The sequence below is a fragment of the Talpa occidentalis genome, unplaced genomic scaffold, assembly GCF_014898055.3.
Source record: "Talpa occidentalis isolate TD23 unplaced genomic scaffold, MPIMG_talOcc4v2.1 talOcc4.15, whole genome shotgun sequence".
Taxonomy (NCBI): Eukaryota; Metazoa; Chordata; class Mammalia; order Eulipotyphla; family Talpidae; genus Talpa; species Talpa occidentalis.
Genome location: NW_023601543.1, coordinates 58,338,742 through 58,356,278, shown reverse-complemented (window position 1 = coordinate 58,356,278; position 17,537 = coordinate 58,338,742). Strand labels below are relative to the sequence as shown.

The 17,537-nt window shown below is 42.8% G+C and overlaps 1 protein-coding gene across 2 annotated transcripts; it reads left to right on the top strand.

The window, feature by feature from the left end:
- Positions 1-12,908, top strand: RGN (regucalcin). Of its 2 annotated transcripts, XM_037512482.2 has the most exons (7): positions 1-1,007; positions 1,268-1,448; positions 3,771-3,953; positions 10,334-10,549; positions 11,319-11,450; positions 11,793-11,947; positions 12,649-12,908. In XM_037512482.2, exons 2-7 carry the CDS (start codon positions 1,280-1,282, stop codon positions 12,697-12,699), a joined length of 906 nt encoding a protein of 301 aa, XP_037368379.1. In that variant the 5' UTR covers positions 1-1,007; positions 1,268-1,279; the 3' UTR covers positions 12,700-12,908. The 2 variants fall into 2 exon arrangements, with proteins under 2 accessions (XP_037368379.1, XP_054551734.1); XM_054695759.1 differs by lacking the exon at positions 1-1,007 and having other exon boundaries at positions 1,271-1,448.
- Positions 12,909-17,537: the final 4,629 nt, after the last annotated feature.

Genomic DNA, 17,537 nt, shown 5'->3' with positions numbered 1-17,537 from the left:
ATTTGCCAGAGCCCTGGCTTGCACGGCGGAGCGAGGGCTTAAAAGTTAAGTCCCAGAGGCCGGTGTCTGGTCTGGGGACTTATCTAAGATCGATAGCGTGCAGGCCTTTGAAGCCAGGGCCACTTTTCAACAGCCAGTGAAGGTTCCGAATGCTCTGCCCCTCGCAGTGGGTATTGGAATGGAGGCTCATTTGAGCTGTCTCTTTTTAAAAATGTCGTTTATTCAAGGAAATATGAAACCAAAGATTAGCCTCCTTTCTCCTGGCTTCCTTTGCCCAGCTAGGCTGGAGCCACTTCAAAGCAGGCAGATGCTGGGGGAGAAGGATGAGGATGCCTGCAGTTTTTATCATCATCCCACGGAGTTTAGGAGAGAGAGAAGGCTCTTGAAGGTTGCCTATCTTTCCCCTTCCCCGTGGGTTTCTTACATAAAAGTGGTTTGTTTTTCATTTCTGGTACTGGTGTTTGTTTTTTCCTTTATCTTCCAATTCACTGGTCTGGGTCTCTGGCCCCAAGTCGCAGCACAGTGTTTCTGCCTGCAGAGTGCACGCAGCCTTACTAAACTGGCACAGCCTTTCTAGAAATAACTGTGGGACTCTCAGTACCTTCAAGGGGACCCAGATAATGTCCTTTTCTCCACCCCTTCCTTTGTCTGAAGTTGAAAATGGATGTTAGTTCTAATTTACTGTAGTAATACTAAATTATTATAACACTAAATAAACACTTCTAAACATGTTGTTCAGTAAAATGCAGAGCAGGCCAGCTCTCTAGCCTTTGAGCAATGAGCAGTGAATCTACAGCATCAACAGTTGATGTGGGGTGCAGCGGGAGCAGTTGCACCAATGAGGGAGCTGCCCGCCCCTGAGCCTCAGGGTCTAGGTGCTGGCTTAAAAAGCAGCCTCCCTAGCTCTGGAACTGAGGCTCTGAGTGTCTCTAGCACCAAGGTGTGGGTGTTGTGGCGTTGCTCTCTCTGCACGCTCTCTCTGAAGATAGCTTGAAAAAAAGACACTGGTAAGTTGATTGACGATGTCTCATGTTCTTGCCTATCGGCACTTTCTTCTTTTTCATACATGTCTCCTCCTGTCATGTTGAATATCTTGTTCTAATCTGGGGAAAGTGTGTTCAGCCTTTCCAGTCCAAAAAAAAAAAAAAAAACCTCTTAAAAAAAAAAACAAAACACACCCCTTGGGATTTTACCAGGGTCTTAAGCCAGCTCTTTTGCTGAATTTACTCCATGTGATTACATTTTGTTTTATCTCTGTTACCTGCAGTAGATCTCCCCTATGACAATGTCTTCCGTTAAGATTGAGTGTGTTTTGAGGGAGAACTGCCACTGCGGAGAGTCTCCAGTGTGGGAGGAAGCAACCAGCTCCCTGCTCTTCGTAGATATTCCTGCAAAAAAGGTTTGCCGGTGGGATTCGCTCAGCAAGCGAGTGCAGCAAGTGATCGTGGGTAAGGTTGAAGCCAGACTCACATCTGCCCAGACTGCAGCTCTTCCCTGGGGCGGGGCGGTCACACAGGCTTTGTCATCCCCCCCCCCCCCAGCCTCTTGTTAAAGCTTACCGAATATATCTTACAAGCTACAAACTGCTATGTGCTCTGTGTCCACATGCAATGTCCTCCCACTTTGACTCGAGTAAATTCTGGATGGTCAGTACACTTCTTCTTCACTGTAGGGTCTTTCCTTAATACCTTTATATATCAGCCTTGGAAGTTAGACACCCAGTTTGTGGCACAGCAGAGGCTATCCACTTGGGGTCAGGCCAAGGCCTTATTGTTTTTTAAAAAACAGATATATCCCTTTGTGAATGTGAAAGGAGAGCTTTTAAGCTTATAAACTAGCAGTCAGGGCCTCAAGACACAAGCGTTGTCAAGCTGCCACCAGCCACTGCAACATGACTTTGCCCCGGCCAGAGAGCTACCCACATGGCGCAGCAGACCTTTCCTGTCTCGCCCGCTGCTCCCCTCAGCAGTGCATTTCAGTTGATCTGCCTGTTCTGCTCCCCACTCTGTCTCTGGTGGATCCTCTCACTGCCCCCCCCCACACCTCTGGCTTACACCCCAGTTCTTATATGCATAAGTAAATAAATCTTTAAAAAAATAAAAAAAAGTAGCAGTCAGCACTGTCATTCAGTACAATCTATTCACTGTACAAACTAGGATTCAGGGTGAATTTCCAGTGCATTTGAGTGTGATTCTTCCTGTTTACAGCCACGTGACTTCCAAAGAAAGGGTTTATCACATTCTAAGCCCAGAGGGTATAGGCTTGATTAGCATAATGAAGTTTCTTGTTTTCATTATTGTGTTTATGGGAAGGGACAGATACCAGGAATTCCTGTGCTTGTGGGACACTCTCAACTCAAAACTGGGGACTTCAAACTTCCTTTTTTTAAAGATTTATTTTTATTTATTTATGCATACAAGAACTGGGGTGTAGGTCAGAGGTGTGGGGGGCGAGAGGATTCACCAGAGACAGAGTGGGGAACAGAACAGGCAGACTGAAATACACTGCTGAGGGGAGCAGCGGGCGAGACAGGAGAGGTCTGCTGCGCCATGTGGGTTAGCTCCCTGGCGGGGGATCGAACTCATGGCACAGTGGCGGGCAATAGCTTGATAGTGCTGAGACTTTAACCCCTGTGCCACCACGGAGGCCCCCATTTTCTTTTTTCTTAATGGGAGGGAATAGCCTTTTAATTCACCCAGGGATATGACTGTGTCTACTGGCAAAGTGACTATGACTGCTGAGGTCCAATGGAGGGGAAGGGCCGCTGGCCTTCTCTGATCTGTCCTAGCATGCAAGTAGAACCCAATTGGCAGGAGTATCTCCCTACCCCTAATCTGCAAGCCACACCCCAAACCCTGGAAAAGATTTGTGTCAGCAGTAGCTTGGAAAGCTCAAGATGCCACGGCTTGGCATCTCTGATAAGGATGTGATCCTCCTAATAGTGTCCTGCACATCCCCTGGGACGCCCACAGGGGATCTAAGCAGGGCTTTAGCTGAACGCTGCTCCTAAGCACCCAGGACCTTGCACTGAGGAGGGGCTTAGGAAATGTTTTCACAATAAATTCTGATACATTTATTGCTCACTGCGGTAATCCATCTCCCCACTGGAAAAAAGAAATGTTCCTTTATACTTGGGGAAATATTAAACCCAAAAAACCTGAAATTTAAAAATACAAAGTTAGTAATATGATGAAGACATGATTGTTTTATCACTGCACCTGCAATTCCTATCTATGTAGTCATTATTTTTATCATGCTGACTTCAAAAAGGATTTAAGAAACAATTTTCAATTTAATACGTATATACTTGGGCCCTGATATTGGAGGGGGAGAGAGATGTCACCAAACCTAGTTTCTGGAACTAAACAGTTTGTGTCTGAATTTCCCGGAGATCAGACAAATTGAGCATCACTTGCAGTGTGACATCGGAACTAGTGCTCCCCCTCCCCGTTTGGAACCCCTCCTCTGAACTTGATGTGATGCCTGCCCCCAGTGCATAATGGCTGCTGTGGTTTGGCTTTTGCGTTTCCCCTGCTAGAGTGGCAGCTTTTCGAAGAATTGGGTTTTCTTCACCTTTCTATCCCTGCTGCCCAGAACAGCGCACGCTTCATGCTCCCGGATGTAGCCTTCCCGATTCCACAGGAGAAAGAGTTCCTGCTGTCAAAGGGCTGGAACCCTCTTAGGTGGTGCCAGGAGGCGCGATGACCACAGTGTGCTACTCAGCCGCTGGGTTGCTTGCTGCATTCTGAGTGCTGCCCTTGCCTCTACAGATGCCCCCGTCAGCTCCGTGGCCCTGCGCCAGTCAGGAGGCTATGTCGCCACAGTTGGAACAAAGTTCTGTGCTTTGAACTGGGAAAATCAGTCAACAGTTGCCCTGGCCACAGTAGATAAAGACAAGAAAAACAATCGATTCAATGACGGGAAGGTGGATCCTGCTGGGAGATACTTTGCTGGTATGGTTTCTCTTTAGCACTTACTGAGTTTTGGAGAAAATCAGAACATGACTTATAAAAGTCTTACTCCCATCATGGTAAATGTGTTACTCACAAAGCGTTGTAGGTTCTTCTTTGATTATTGCTTGAGTACCTTCTCCCATTCAAAAATAATTCCATGAGAAAAACTTCATAGACATGCCTTTCAATTTCTGTCTCTAGCACAGACTAAAATATGTCACTTTTGTGGTTTAAATGCGATTTAAAATAGAGGTTTCGTTGTTGCTATTGTTGTTTAAATTAGAAATAATTTCAACCTTAGAAAAAAGTAAGAATAGTACAAAGTATGCCTGTATGCCCTCTACCGAGATTCACTGTTGTCAACGTTGTGGTCCATTTGCTCTTTCTCTCTCCTCGTATTTCTCCAGAATTATTTGAAAGTAAGTTGCATATATTACATGTCTTTACCCGTAAAATATTTCATTGTGAATATCCCAAGAAAAAACGACATATTCTTACATGACCACACTATAGTTATCAACTTAAAGAGTTTAAGATTCATTCAATAATTTTATCTGATGTACTATCTATATTCCAATTGTATCAATTGACCAATTAATATCCTCTATCACATTTTCTCCTCCGGTATAGGATTCAGTCTAAAATCATGTTTTGCATTTAGTTGTTATATCTCTTTATCTGCAACATTTCCATAGCCTTTATTTGTCTTTTATGACATTGCCAGTTTTGAAGAATATAGTCCCACCCAACTCTCCCCCATTCAAATAGAATGTTCCCAAAAAAATATAGATTGTTCCTTATATTCCTCATGTTTTTGTGTTAGTCTGATGTTTCCTTGCGGTTAGATTGATGCTGTTCATTCATGGCTGGAACACTGGGTGATGTTCTGTCCTATCCAGATGGTATCCCCTTTGGATACCATCTGTCCATCACTGGTGATGTTTTGATCACCTGGTTAAGGTGTTCTCAAATTTCTCTGTTGCATAGTTATTATTTTTTCAATTGTTATTTGTAAGCATCTTGGGGAGGGTTGTTAATTATTGTCATGTAAGAAGTACCCTGAAATTTAGTGGGTTAAAATAACAAACATGTATTGAAATGCTGTTCTCCCAGGCCATTGAAAACCTGACATTAGGAAAGCATTGTGCAGCAAAACTGCTTATTCAGACTAAATGGGAAATGAATATGAGCACTGTGTTCCTGTTATCCGCTGTGTATTGTTGCTGAGTAAATGATTTAATGAGGATTTGAAAAGTCTTAACATTTTTTTGCAAGTCAAAAACCTTTCATTGGAGAGGACAAACAGTTCTCCATTTTAAATTATCTGATGTGTTTAGATTAATATGAATGAATGTGTATACACACATATGTATGTGTTTCTGTCTATATGTATAAATCCCATGGCTCAAGTAAAAAATAAATAACACACATCTTAATTAACTTCTGAAGGTTAAAATCTGGCTGTGGCTTAGATGAACAGTTCTAGCTCAAGGCTCTCCTGAAGTTGCAGTCAGTCTGTCTGCCAGCACAAGTCTGGGACAGGGCTGGAGTTTCTGATGAGGCCTAGAGACTCACATGGGAGATGGCAGGAGGCTTCCGTTCCTTAGTGTGTGAGTCTGTCCCCAGGGCTGCTAGGAACACGGCTTCCTCAGACCAGTTATCAGACAGACAGAGAACCCAAGATGGAAGCTACCGTCTTTTTTTTTTTTTTTAAGATTTATTTATTTGTGCATACAAGAACTGGGGTACAGGCCAGAGGTGTGGGGGGGTGAGGATTCACCAGAGACAGAGCAGGGAACAGAACAGGCAGACTGACTGAAATACACTGCTGAGGGAGCAGCGGGCAAGACAGGAGAGGTCTGCCTCACCATGTGGGTAGCTCCCTGGCCCGCTGGGGATTGAACTCGTGCTGCAGTGGCTGCAGATAGCTTCATAGGTGTGTCTTAACCCCTTGCGCCACCAGGGAGGCCCCACTACAGTCTTATTGTAACCAATCTTGGAAATAACATGGCGTCATTTGTGCCACATGCAGAAGGATGGGGGGGGGGTTGGAGAGACAGAGACTCATGGGAGGCGGGATCATTGAGGCCGTGTTAGAGGCTGGTGATAACATGGGGAGCTACTTTAAGCCCACACAAATATCGTGGTCCTCATTGAAAATTCTCCCTTCAGTTTTACATTTGTCGATGATTCTTGCTTGATTCAATCTTTACGGTGAGGCATGCAGGATGACTTATACACAGCTTTAAGTGAGTTTTAACTACACTTTGAAATTAAAGAATGCATTTTTTTAACAATACAATATTTCATTTTATTCATTCTCCATTTACTCGAGCAAAAAATGACAGAAGCTCTCCATTGGAGATTGGAGAAATGTCAGAAGTATTAAGTGGGATTATGTAGTGGCAATGATTAATAACTGTTGTTATTTACATAATGCATTACATAATGCATAATTATATAATACATAATGCATACATAAATAAGAAGTCTACTTATTTATCTCCCATCATAAGTAAACCATAGTTGATTCTAAATCCTAGCTGTTTTCACCCCCCTCCACAATGCCCCCTCACAGGATTAATTGGCTTTGGCTGTCCTGACTCCATTCACATTCAGCATGGAAGGCAGGTAAGGCATGAGCATCTGGCTGTGGACTGGTTCCCCTCTTCCTAAGCTTTACACAACCACAGATTTAGTCTGGGACCAGCTGAAAGATTAAGGATGAGAATCCATTGGAAGCCCTGCTGCCAGTAATTTCTGCAGGGTAAAGAAATATGATTAGCTATTTTACCTCCTGTAGAAATTGATCTTATTTTTTCCTTATGGCTAGAAGTTTGCAGTTCTGTGGCCCTTTGTGAGACAAAATAAAATGTCCTCAGAGGCGTGAGTTCTTGGCCTGGAGTCCCCAGTTCTTAACCTGTGCGCTAAGGAGATGCCTTAAATTATAAGTATCATTGTGAGTTTACCTCCTGGCCGAGCACATCTGCAGAAGCAGAAGCACCTGAGAACCATTTTCTAGAAAGAGTTCATGGCTTTCAGCAGTTTCTGAGAGGTATCACTGGCCCAGAAAAGCGTGGGTCAACAGGTTATCTGGATGGAGCAGTAGGCAGTGCCCTGAAAGTGTTACTGTGCCAAAAGTCTGACCTGTCTGTGCTCTGGTTGTTCTCTCTCGCTAAGGAAGAGCCTTTTACAAGCAGCAGGGACTCACTTCACTTTCCAGGCATATCTTTTTGTGAGGTAGATAGTGGGAGGAGTATTTTTTAATGATTTATTTATTTATGCATACAAGAACTGGGGTACAGGCCAGAGTGTGGGGGTGAGAGGATTCACCAGAGACAGAGTGGGAAGCAGAACAGGCAGATCTGCTGAAACACACTGCTGAGGGGAGCAGCGGGCAGGACAGGAGAGGTCTGCTGTGCCACGTGGGTCACCTCCCTGGCTGGGGATAGAATTCAGGCCTTGGCTGTAGGCCCTCATGGTGGGAGTGCTGAGACTTAACCCCTAGGCTTCCAGGGAGGCCTTAATTTTTGCTTTCAACCATCAGCAATATTTTGAAGAACTAAAGAGAAGAACAGTCTGTAATATTTACTGTTCCTCTTGCTCTTCCTTCAGTCCTGATATTCCTCTCCTCTTTTTGGTACCCCATCCCTTCTGTCTGAAGTTCCTTTAGCAATTCTTTTAGAACACGTCTGCTGGCTACTAATCTTTTTTCATTTTGCTTCATGTGAAAACATCTTTATTTTGCCTTTGTTCTTTTTTTTATTATTTTATTATTTATTTATTTATTTTTAAAGATTTATTTATTTATTTATTTATTTATTTATACAAGCACTGGGTACAGTCAGAAGCGCGGGAGGGTGAGAGAATTCTAGGTTAATACTTTTTTCCTTCAGTAAATTAAAAATAGGTCACTACCTTCTAACCTCCATGGATCCTCATGAAAAATCCAGTCATTGAAATCATTATCCCCTTGTGTGTAATGTACCATTTTTCTTTCATTGCTCTTGAGAATTTCTGTTCAACTCTAGTTTTCAGAAATTTGATTGTGCTATGTCTGGGTATAGGTTTCTTTAGCCTTAATTCAGCTTCCTGAATCTGTAGATTCATGCTTTTCACCAAACTTGGGAAGGGTTGAGTGATTATTTTTTCAAATATTTTTTTTGTCCTGTACTCTCTTTTCTAAAAATCCAATGACACATGTATTCAGTAACACTTTTGTTGTCGTCCCTAAAGTTCTGTTCATTTCTCTTTTTAAGATTTATTTATTTATTTATTTTTATAGAGGCATGTTTTATTTATTCATTTGTTTGTTTGTTTGTTTTGTTTATACATGCACTGGGTACAGTCAGAAGAGCGGGAGGGTGAGAGAATTCACCAGAGCCAGAGCAGGGAGCAGCAGCAGGCAGAAGGACCGAAGTACACTGCTGAGGGGAGCAGCGGGCGGCAGGAGAGGTCTGCGCGCCATGTGGGACCCTCCTCCAGTGGCCGGGGAGCAGCCGGGGATCAAACCAGCGCCGCAGAGGCCGCGGGCGGCTTCGCAGCCCAGCGCTCAACCGCTGCACCACCGGGGAGGCCCTCATTTCTCTTTTTAAAAAAGATTTATTTATGCATACAAGAGCTGGGGGGTAGGCCAGAGATGTTGGGGGTGAGTGGATTCACCAGAGACAGAGTGGGGAGCAGAACAGGCAGATCTACTGAAACGCACTGCTGAGGGGAACAGCAGGCGAGTCAGGAGAGGTCTGCTGCACCATGTGGTTCAGCTCCCTGACCGGGGATTGAACTCGTGCTATAGAGGCTGCAGATAGCTTCATAGTGCTGCGTCTTAACCCCTTGCACCACCAGGGAAGCCCCTCTGTTCATTTCTTTTTCAATCTTTTTTTTCTCTCTCATTCATATTGGATAATTTCCCTTGATCTAGCATCCGGTACACTGACTCCTCTGTCATCTCTGTTCTGCTCTTGAGTCCATTCAGTGAGTCGTTTATTTCAGTTATTTTGTTTTTCAGTTCTAAAGTTTTCATTTGGTTATTCTTTATACCATCTACTTCTTTGTTGATATTTTCTAGTTTGAGTTTTGTTTCAAGACTGTTTACAACCTTCTCATTTGAGCATTTTTATAGGAACTGCTTTAGTCTTGGTCAAATAATTCCAACATCTGCATCATCTCATCCTCTGCATCTGTTGATTCTTTTCCTAGACAAGCTGAGATTTTCATGCTTCTTTGTGTTGTCAGTAATTTTGTATTGTATCCTGGATATTTTGATGATTAGGTTATGAGATAAATCCTATGGAGAATGCAGATGTATTTGTTTTAGCTAACAATCTATATGTTTTGATTGAGATAAGTTCCAACCTGCTTTTTATTAGTGCTATTAGGCTCTGTCCACATGTTTGCCATTCAGTGGTCAGTCTGAGACCTAGGAGTTCTATCCATTAGCTCCATCCTCAAAGTCTTTGGTATACAAATTAAACCAGACCATTGCATGTACAACCAGTGGATGAGCCCAGATCATAACAGTCACAGAGAGCTCATTCTTTAGTAACACCCTTCTTCACTAGCTCCTGCTCCTTTCCAATTTCCTGGAGCTCTCCTTTTCTTTCCTCTAACCAGAACCTGCCTGCTTCCAGGATAGTGCTGCCCCTGGGGCCATGCAGCAGTAGGACGGAGAAAACATAAAAGCAAGTATTTGTCTCAGTCCTTCTGTTCCTGCAGCTTCACCAAATTGGGGGGGGGGCGGGGTGGACAGAGGAGGAAGTGTTCCCTTCTCTCAGAGTCTTGAGTAGTTTCCAATTGTCAGCCACTCTCTTGTTGTCACACATGCTACAGAATTGCCTGGAGACTGGCGCATGAGAGAATAGAGAAAGGGGAGTAGAAAAGAGCCAGGGGATTTCCTCTGCTCTCTCATGTGCTTCATGGGTTTTCCTTTCTGCTCCTTAAGCCAGATCTAGAGTTTCCCTTGGATCCCTGTCTGCTCCATAGTGCTCCCTTCCAGGTTTCAGGCTCTACTGAGGTCAGGCCAGGACACGCTGGAGAATAAAATAAAGAACCCACCGGCAACTAAGTAGTACTTCATTCCGGTGCTCTTCCCTTAGTGATATTTACTTTGCAGAGTCCTCAAGTAACTATGTCATGCTTTTGTCCAGGCTTTATAGTTGTGCTCAGTGGGAGAAAACAAGATTGGTGCACAGGTACTCCTTGCCTAGAACCAGAACCTCTCGGTGTAGTTTAATTCAGTTTTAAATGTAGGACCCAGATTAGGATCCTATAATGATTTCCATGATTTAATCATCAGAAAGTCTCACTGGTGAGAAAATGTAATGTAGCGCAGTGGGCAAGATGCTGGGAGGCTGACCCCAGTGCTCTTTGGTTTTTTTCAGGCACCATGGCTGAGGAAACAGCCCCAGCGGTTCTGGAGCGGCACCAAGGCTCCTTGTACTCCCTCTTTCCTGACCACCACGTGGAAAGGTACTTTGACCAGGTGGACATCTCCAATGGTTTGGACTGGTCCCTGGACCATAAGATCTTCTATTACATTGACAGCCTGTCCTACTCTGTGGATGCCTTTGACTATGACCTGCACACAGGAAAGATCTGTATGTACTTTTTCATTATTTCTCTTAATACTGCTGGTAGTTTTCATACGCATATAACTGGCAGATGGCCTCTCCCTCAACCCCCGTGAATAGGTCCTCAGTTATCGAGCAGAGAGCTGCCCGGTGTTCTTATTCCAATATAGTAATGATCGCTGCTGGTCAAGCCATGGCTCGCAACTCAACTAAATATGGCCACAGTTAGCATAATAGGGATAGGTCCTTAATCCTCTTTCCTGCCACCATCACTAGAAAGAGGCTCAACATAAAATGGACCTTGATCTACCAAGAGGTGCTTAATAGCAAGTAATATACTGCAGGATCGAATAAAAGAACATTAGAGTTTTGGGTGGATTTTTACTTCAGTTGAACATAGGCAAGTGCTCAGAGACAAATTAACAAGCTTTCAGGCTTCAGTTCAGGTCAGCATCAAAAAGAACAATTGGTGTTTTAGTAAAAATTCTACTTTCTTTTTTCTCTCCTCCTCTGAAAGTTTAGAAGGTGTGTCTGTAATCCAATGAAAAGGCGTGAATCCACTTTGAATCACATAGTACAAATCCTCTGTTGAGGGGTGCCCACTAGTGTTTCCGGACACGTTTTAGAGATCAGAATCCTTCAGAACCACCCCTGTGGTGCCCACGCACCAGATCCTGTATAAGCAGAAGTGATCAGGATCATAATCTTCTTGAGAGCACACTGTTTTGATGCTTAGTACTGAGTGGCTGGTTGTTTGGTGGTGTGTATGTATGCTTGTGTCTTTTTTTCACCATAGCCAACCGTCGAAGTGTTTACAAGCTGGAGAAAGAAGAACAAATCCCAGATGGCATGTGTATTGACACTGAGGGGAAGCTCTGGGTGGCCTGCTACAATGGAGGAAGAGTGATTCGTTTAGATCCTGAGACAGGTAGGCCCACAGCAAAAAAAACTCCTGCCCTCTATAGAAAACTCCAGACCTCAGAGGCATGAGAAATTTCATGACTAACAAAGTTAGATTAGAAATACATTCAAAATTTCAGTGGTATGATTTTGGAAATAAAGGCAAAGATAGAACCCAAAATTGATAGTCAGAACTTTGGTTTGGAGGTAAGTATTTTTGTTTAAAATCAATTGTCAGGGAAACTAGATTAAATATGCTTCAAGTCTGATGCCCACAATCTTCTTTGAACTTCCCACAAGGTGTCCCAGAATGTTGTGCTGCTTGAAAATTTGCTAGAATTAAACCTAAATAAAATATTTGGTAATCTAGGGAAAAGACTCCAAACCATGAAGTTGCCTGTTGATAAAACAACCTCATGCTGCTTTGGAGGGAAGGATTACTCTGAAATGTATGTGACCTGTGGCCGGGATGGAATGACTCCCGAGGGTCTCTTGAAGCAACCTGAAGCTGGTGGAATTTTCAAGGTGATCTGGCTATTTCTTTGATTTTAAGGGTGAGGTAGGAAAAGTTTGGTTAAGTAACTAAGCAATTAGTGCTTTTTCATACTTGTAAAACATAAAATTCCATTTAACATTTTAAGCTCATCATGCTAGACTTAAAACATTTTATTGAGATTTTCTAAATTGTCCATTATCTGAAGTCCAGGACAATGTGTCTGGCCTACTTTGTACAATACTTAAACTTTTTTTTTTTTTTTTTTTTGCTTCAGTAGTATTTATTGAAATCCTATAAATCAATAGTATGGGCTTGGAAAACCAGTGTTTGAAACATATTTATCAGTTAATTTTGTTTAATGTCCTAAGAATTTTTTTTATGTTTTTAATTTTTTGTAACAAAACAAATACTGATAAAAATTATAGATTTTTAAATCTGAAAACATGTGGACATCTCCCAATTCAAACCTCTTTCTTTACAGGTGAGAAGATGCTAGAAATAAATTCAGTTTTAAATCCCTGTTAATTGTAAATGGTTGCTATTTGGATTATTAACTATGTGAATAATTGGATTGGACCATAAATACCACATAAGTAGTTCCTTTTTATGATAGGAAATAAAACAAGGGTAACAGATGGCTAAACGTATTATTGTGAATCATACAAATGCTTTTGAAGAATACTTATGAGTTACTTTCTATCACAGTTTCTCTCTTTTGTATTTTTAACAGATAACTGGCCTGGGAGTCAAAGGGATTCCTCCTTACCCCTATGCAGGATAATGCCTCCTTTCCTATTGGAGGATCTTCTGAAGACAACTAGAAAATTCTGCAATTGAAATTTCAATCTAGTAACCGAAAAATAAAGCAATGATATTATTAACAGGGTTAGACTTCTTTTTATAATATTTTAAAGGCAGAACATTTTTAACAAGGGGTCACATGTGATTTTGATGGCACACAGTGAGACATTCTGCAAAGGTACTATGGTACCTGCAGTACTTAATTTTTCATAATCTATTTTACCAATTTACTTGGAATATATAATCCTTTACTTGAAATATATAAGCCACCATGTAAGTCCCTCTACCCTTGTTCATTCATGTTAGAAAACATTATATACTCTATCCATACATACCAAAAATTCATCCATGTAAAAGCTTTTCCTATGAAACATGAAGCATGCTTCAGAGCACACAAGACGAGAATAGTCTATTACATTTATCAAGATATTGTCGTTTCTTTTTAATTTTTTTAATATTTATTTATTTATTGATACAAGCACTGGGTACAGTCAGAAGCGCGGGAGGGTGAGAGAATTCACCAGAGCCAGAGCGGAGAGCAGAACAGGCAGACTGACGAAGTACACTGCTGAGGGGAGCAGCGGGCACTGCAGGAGAGTTCTACACGCCATGTGGGACCCTCGCCGGGGGCTGGGGATCAAACCCGCATTGCAGAGGCTGAGGGCAGCTTCGCAGCCCAGCGCTCAACCGCTGCGCCACCAGGGGAGGCCCAAGATATTGCCATTTCTGTTCATCATTCCTGATGTTCCAAGCTTCCTTTTTGTATCCTTTTTTTATTGTCTGCAGAGCTTCCTTTAATAATTTTTTTCTAGAGCAGGTGTGTTGGTTATTAATGCTCTTAGCTTTTCCTTCCTAGGATAATGTCTTTATTTCACTTTCATTTCTGAAGGCTGTTTTCACTGAATATGATATTCATGGTTGATAGTTCTTTTCTTCAGCCTTTTAACACTTTAAAACCATTATGCTATTCCTTCTAGTATTTACTGTTTGCAATGAGAAATCTGCAGTTATTGAAATAATTGTTCCCCTACAGATAATGAGTCATTTTCCTCTGGCTGATATCAAGAATTTTGATGCCGTCTCTAGTTTTTGATATTTTGTTTATAATGTGTCTAGACATGGATTTCTATAGGTTTATCCTCTTTGAGATTTACTCAGCTCCTTAAATCTGTAAGTTTTTGTCTTTTACTTAACTTGGGAATTTGGGGCCATTACTTCTTCAAATATGTTTTCTGCCTCAGGGGACTTTCTGGGACTCCAATATCTTGAATATAAACTTTTTATTGTTACACAGATCCCTGAGGTTCTGTTAAATTATTTTCAATATTTTTCTCTCTATTGTCCAGGCTCGTTAACTTCTATTGATCTATTTTCAATGTCACTGGTTCTGTTTTTCTGTTATTTCTATTCTGCTACTGAGTCCATCCAGTGATTTTTTTGGGTGGTTATTTTATTTTTCAGTTCTAAAATTTCCATTTGGTTAATCTTATGTCTTTATTCTAATACTTTTCATTTAATATTTGTTTTGAGAATTTTCATGATTGCTCATTCAATCATTTGTTAGATAATTCCAACATCTGCATCATCTCATTTTTGGCACCTGGTGATTGTCTTTCTCCATTTGAATTGAGCATATCATCATTCTTTGTATGCTGAGTGATTTTGATTGTGTCCTGGACACTCTGAATATTATATCATGAGTCTCCAGATATTGTTTACATCCTATGAAGAATGTTGATATATTTGTTTTAGCAGGCAATCTACATAGTTAGGGTCAGTCCACAAGTTTTATCTTGTTTAATATGAGTGTGGTTTCATTATTAGTTCGGTTTTCACAGGCTTTGCAGTGGTATTTGGGCCTGTTACATGTTTGTGCCACCCAGTGGTCAGTGTTGGACTTGGGAGAAGAATTAGCTCAGTTCGCAAAACTCTTTGATACATTAATCAGGATCCAAATCCATGCAAGTCAGGAGCTGGGAAAAGCAACTCCATAATGTTCTTTATGAATGCCTGGGCTCAAGCCCAACCTCAAAAGGCTTTTTCATTGGGAATCTTCCAGGAACACGGCAGAGCTGAAGCCCCAGGCCAGCTCTCCCCCAGCTCTCACTGCAGTCTACCAGTTACCTGATCTCTGCTCTTTTCCCATCTACATTTCTCAAGCAGAGGAGTTCAGAGAGCAACAAGGCAGACATGAAAAGGCTCCAGGCCTCCAAGGAAGGTAAAGAAGACTTTATTATGGACCATCAGGAGATCAGGGATAATCTGAAACACAAAATATGGCATGTCCCCACACACACACACACACACACACACACACACACACATAACAGCAGGCTAGCCTCCTAACCCAGTCACTACAAACCTATTTCTCTAGCTTCAAGGTAGTTGAAGAGTGATGGAACAGCTGACGAGCTCCAGGAACCTAGGTGATATATTCTGAGGGCTTTCAGGAGGTGAGCACCTGGAAATTCAGGTGATCCCAAGTCCCCAGAATGACTCTCTCCAGGACCCATGGACCCAAATATTCAACCTAGTGGAACTCAAGCCCTAGACCCTTTCCCTGGGAGTAGACACCTCCCCAACGACAAACATAACTCTGCGCTAGCTGAATCTTTTCTGGCCAATTGCCCAAATGGTCATCTAGCCAACCAAACTTCTAAATAGACATCTGCTAGACAGTGAATTGAAACATCTCATCAACCTTCAAACCCAAACTTAAATCCAACCCCCAAATCAGAACATCTTATCCACACATGAAGCAGGCCATGTGTCAACATGACTTAACAAGAGGCAACGTTGGGGCTTCCCTGGTGGCACAAGGGGTTAAGACACAATCTATGGGGCCTCCCCCGTGGCACAGCGGTTGAGCGCTGGGTTGCAAACCTGTCCGCAGCCTCTGCAGCGCTGGTTCCATCCCCGGCTGCTGGGCGAGGGTCCCACATGGCGCGCAGACCTCTCCTGCCGCCCGCTGCTCCCCTCAGCAGTACTTCATCAGTCTGCCTGTTCTGCTCCCTGCTCTGGCTCTGGTGAATTCTCTCACCCTCCCACGCTTCTCACTGTACCCAGTGCTTGTATAAATAAATAAATAAATCTTAAAAAAATTAAAAATTAAAAAATTTAAAAAAAGATTTATAAGAAAAAAAAAGACACAATCTATGACACTATCCGCAGCCACTGCAGCACAAGTTCAATTCCCCGCCGGCCAGGGAGCTTACCCACATGGTGCAGCAGACCTCTTCTGTCTTGCTCCCCTCAGCAGTTTATTTCAGTCGATCTGCCTGTTCTGTTTTGCACTCTGTCTCTGGTGAATCTCCTCACCCCTCACACCTCTGGCCTGTACCGCAGTTCTTCATAGTGCTGTGCTTAACCCCTTGCGCCACCAGGGAGGCCCCTAAATAAATAAATCTTTTTTTTTAAAAAAAAAAAGAGGCAACATTCCATCATCCCTGAGGGTCCCTGCATGTTCCTTGCTGGGCATGTCAAAAATGTAAGGTCCTGACTACTTTTTGCACAGGCCATTTTGTGAGTTGTGTTTACAGCAATCTCCCTTGAGTAATGAGTTAGCATTTTCTTCCAGACAAAGGTCAGACTTGTTAATGCTTATTATAAGAGCAATTAATTCTCCTACATTCAGTGTTCCTTCCCTATAATACAACCCACTATGTCACAAGCATGCATCTAGGCCCACCTAGATGCCCTCTTGGAAAACCAGCTCAAATATCACACCAACACTTTGTGAGTAGTCAAGTCCTTCATCTCTGACCCAGGAGTCTCATGTCTTCTATTTTCATCCATGAAATGGGACAGTTTGTTAGCTGGCAAGTAGGGTAAAATCTCAGCCTCTTTACAGTTCTGTACATTAACCTGTACCCATCAGACATTGAGTACAAGTTCTCTCACAGGCACTGACACCAGGCCCTTCATCCCGGCACTAAGTCCTATCATTCTCCTATCAGACACCAACTCCCAATTTATGTTACCAGCTACTACCTCCCCCAGTTTCCCTTCTAGAGCCCACTAATAGCTCCAGAACCTAATTCCTACTTTCTGCTTCAGAGACTAAATTCCAGCCTCTCCTTCCAGAGACTGAATCCTGACCCCTCCTGGCAGAAATCAAGTAGAACTTCTGCCTCCAAAAGATAAGTCCCAATCTGTGCCATGAGTAACTAGGTTCCCCAATTTCCCCTTCGCCGGTCTAATCACCACTCCCTCTCCAGATGTTAAGTTCCAATTTCAGCTCCAGAATCTAAGTCCTTGTAACCCCAAGATGAAGTCTTCAATTTTCAGTGCAGAGGCTACGTCCCAACTTTGACAAGTGGTCACTAAAGCTGTCTACCACCTGGTCTCAACAGAGCAATTCATGATACCATCTCTCATGTAGAAGAGAACAGAGTAGGAACAGACTGGCAGAGATAGCCCTTGTATTCTTCACAGAAGGTACAGAGTTCTTTTTTAAAAAGATTTTATTTTATTTATTCATGCATAAAAGAACCAAGGTACAGGCCAGATGCACAGGAGAGTGAGAGGGTTCACCAGAGACAGAGCGGGGAGCAGAACAGGCAGACGGACCGAAATACACTGCCGAGGGGAGCAGCGGGCGCGACAGGAGAGGTCTGCTGCGCCATGTGGGTATCTCCCCGGCCAGCCGGATTTGAACCCGCGCCTCAGAGGCTGCAGACAGTTCACAGCGCTGCGCTCAACCACCTGCGCCACCAGGGAGGCCCCAGAGTTCTTTTAGAACTGATGCTAGGAAAACCAAGAAAATTAAGATACCTGAGCAGGGCATTTTTACCTTCTGTGGCTTGTTGGTTTTAGATA

Bases quoted from the DNA above. Each gene is read 5' to 3' on its own strand.
- RGN (XM_037512482.2), top strand. From the start codon at position 1,280: ATGACAATGTCTTCCGTTAAGATTGAGTGTGTTTTGAGGGAGAACTGC. The intron at 1,449-3,770 runs GTAAGGTTGAAG...TTGCCTCTACAG, and splicing joins AGTGCAGCAAGTGATCGTGG to ATGCCCCCGTCAGCTCCGTG. The intron at 11,948-12,648 runs GTGATCTGGCTA...TATTTTTAACAG, and splicing joins AAGCTGGTGGAATTTTCAAG to ATAACTGGCCTGGGAGTCAA.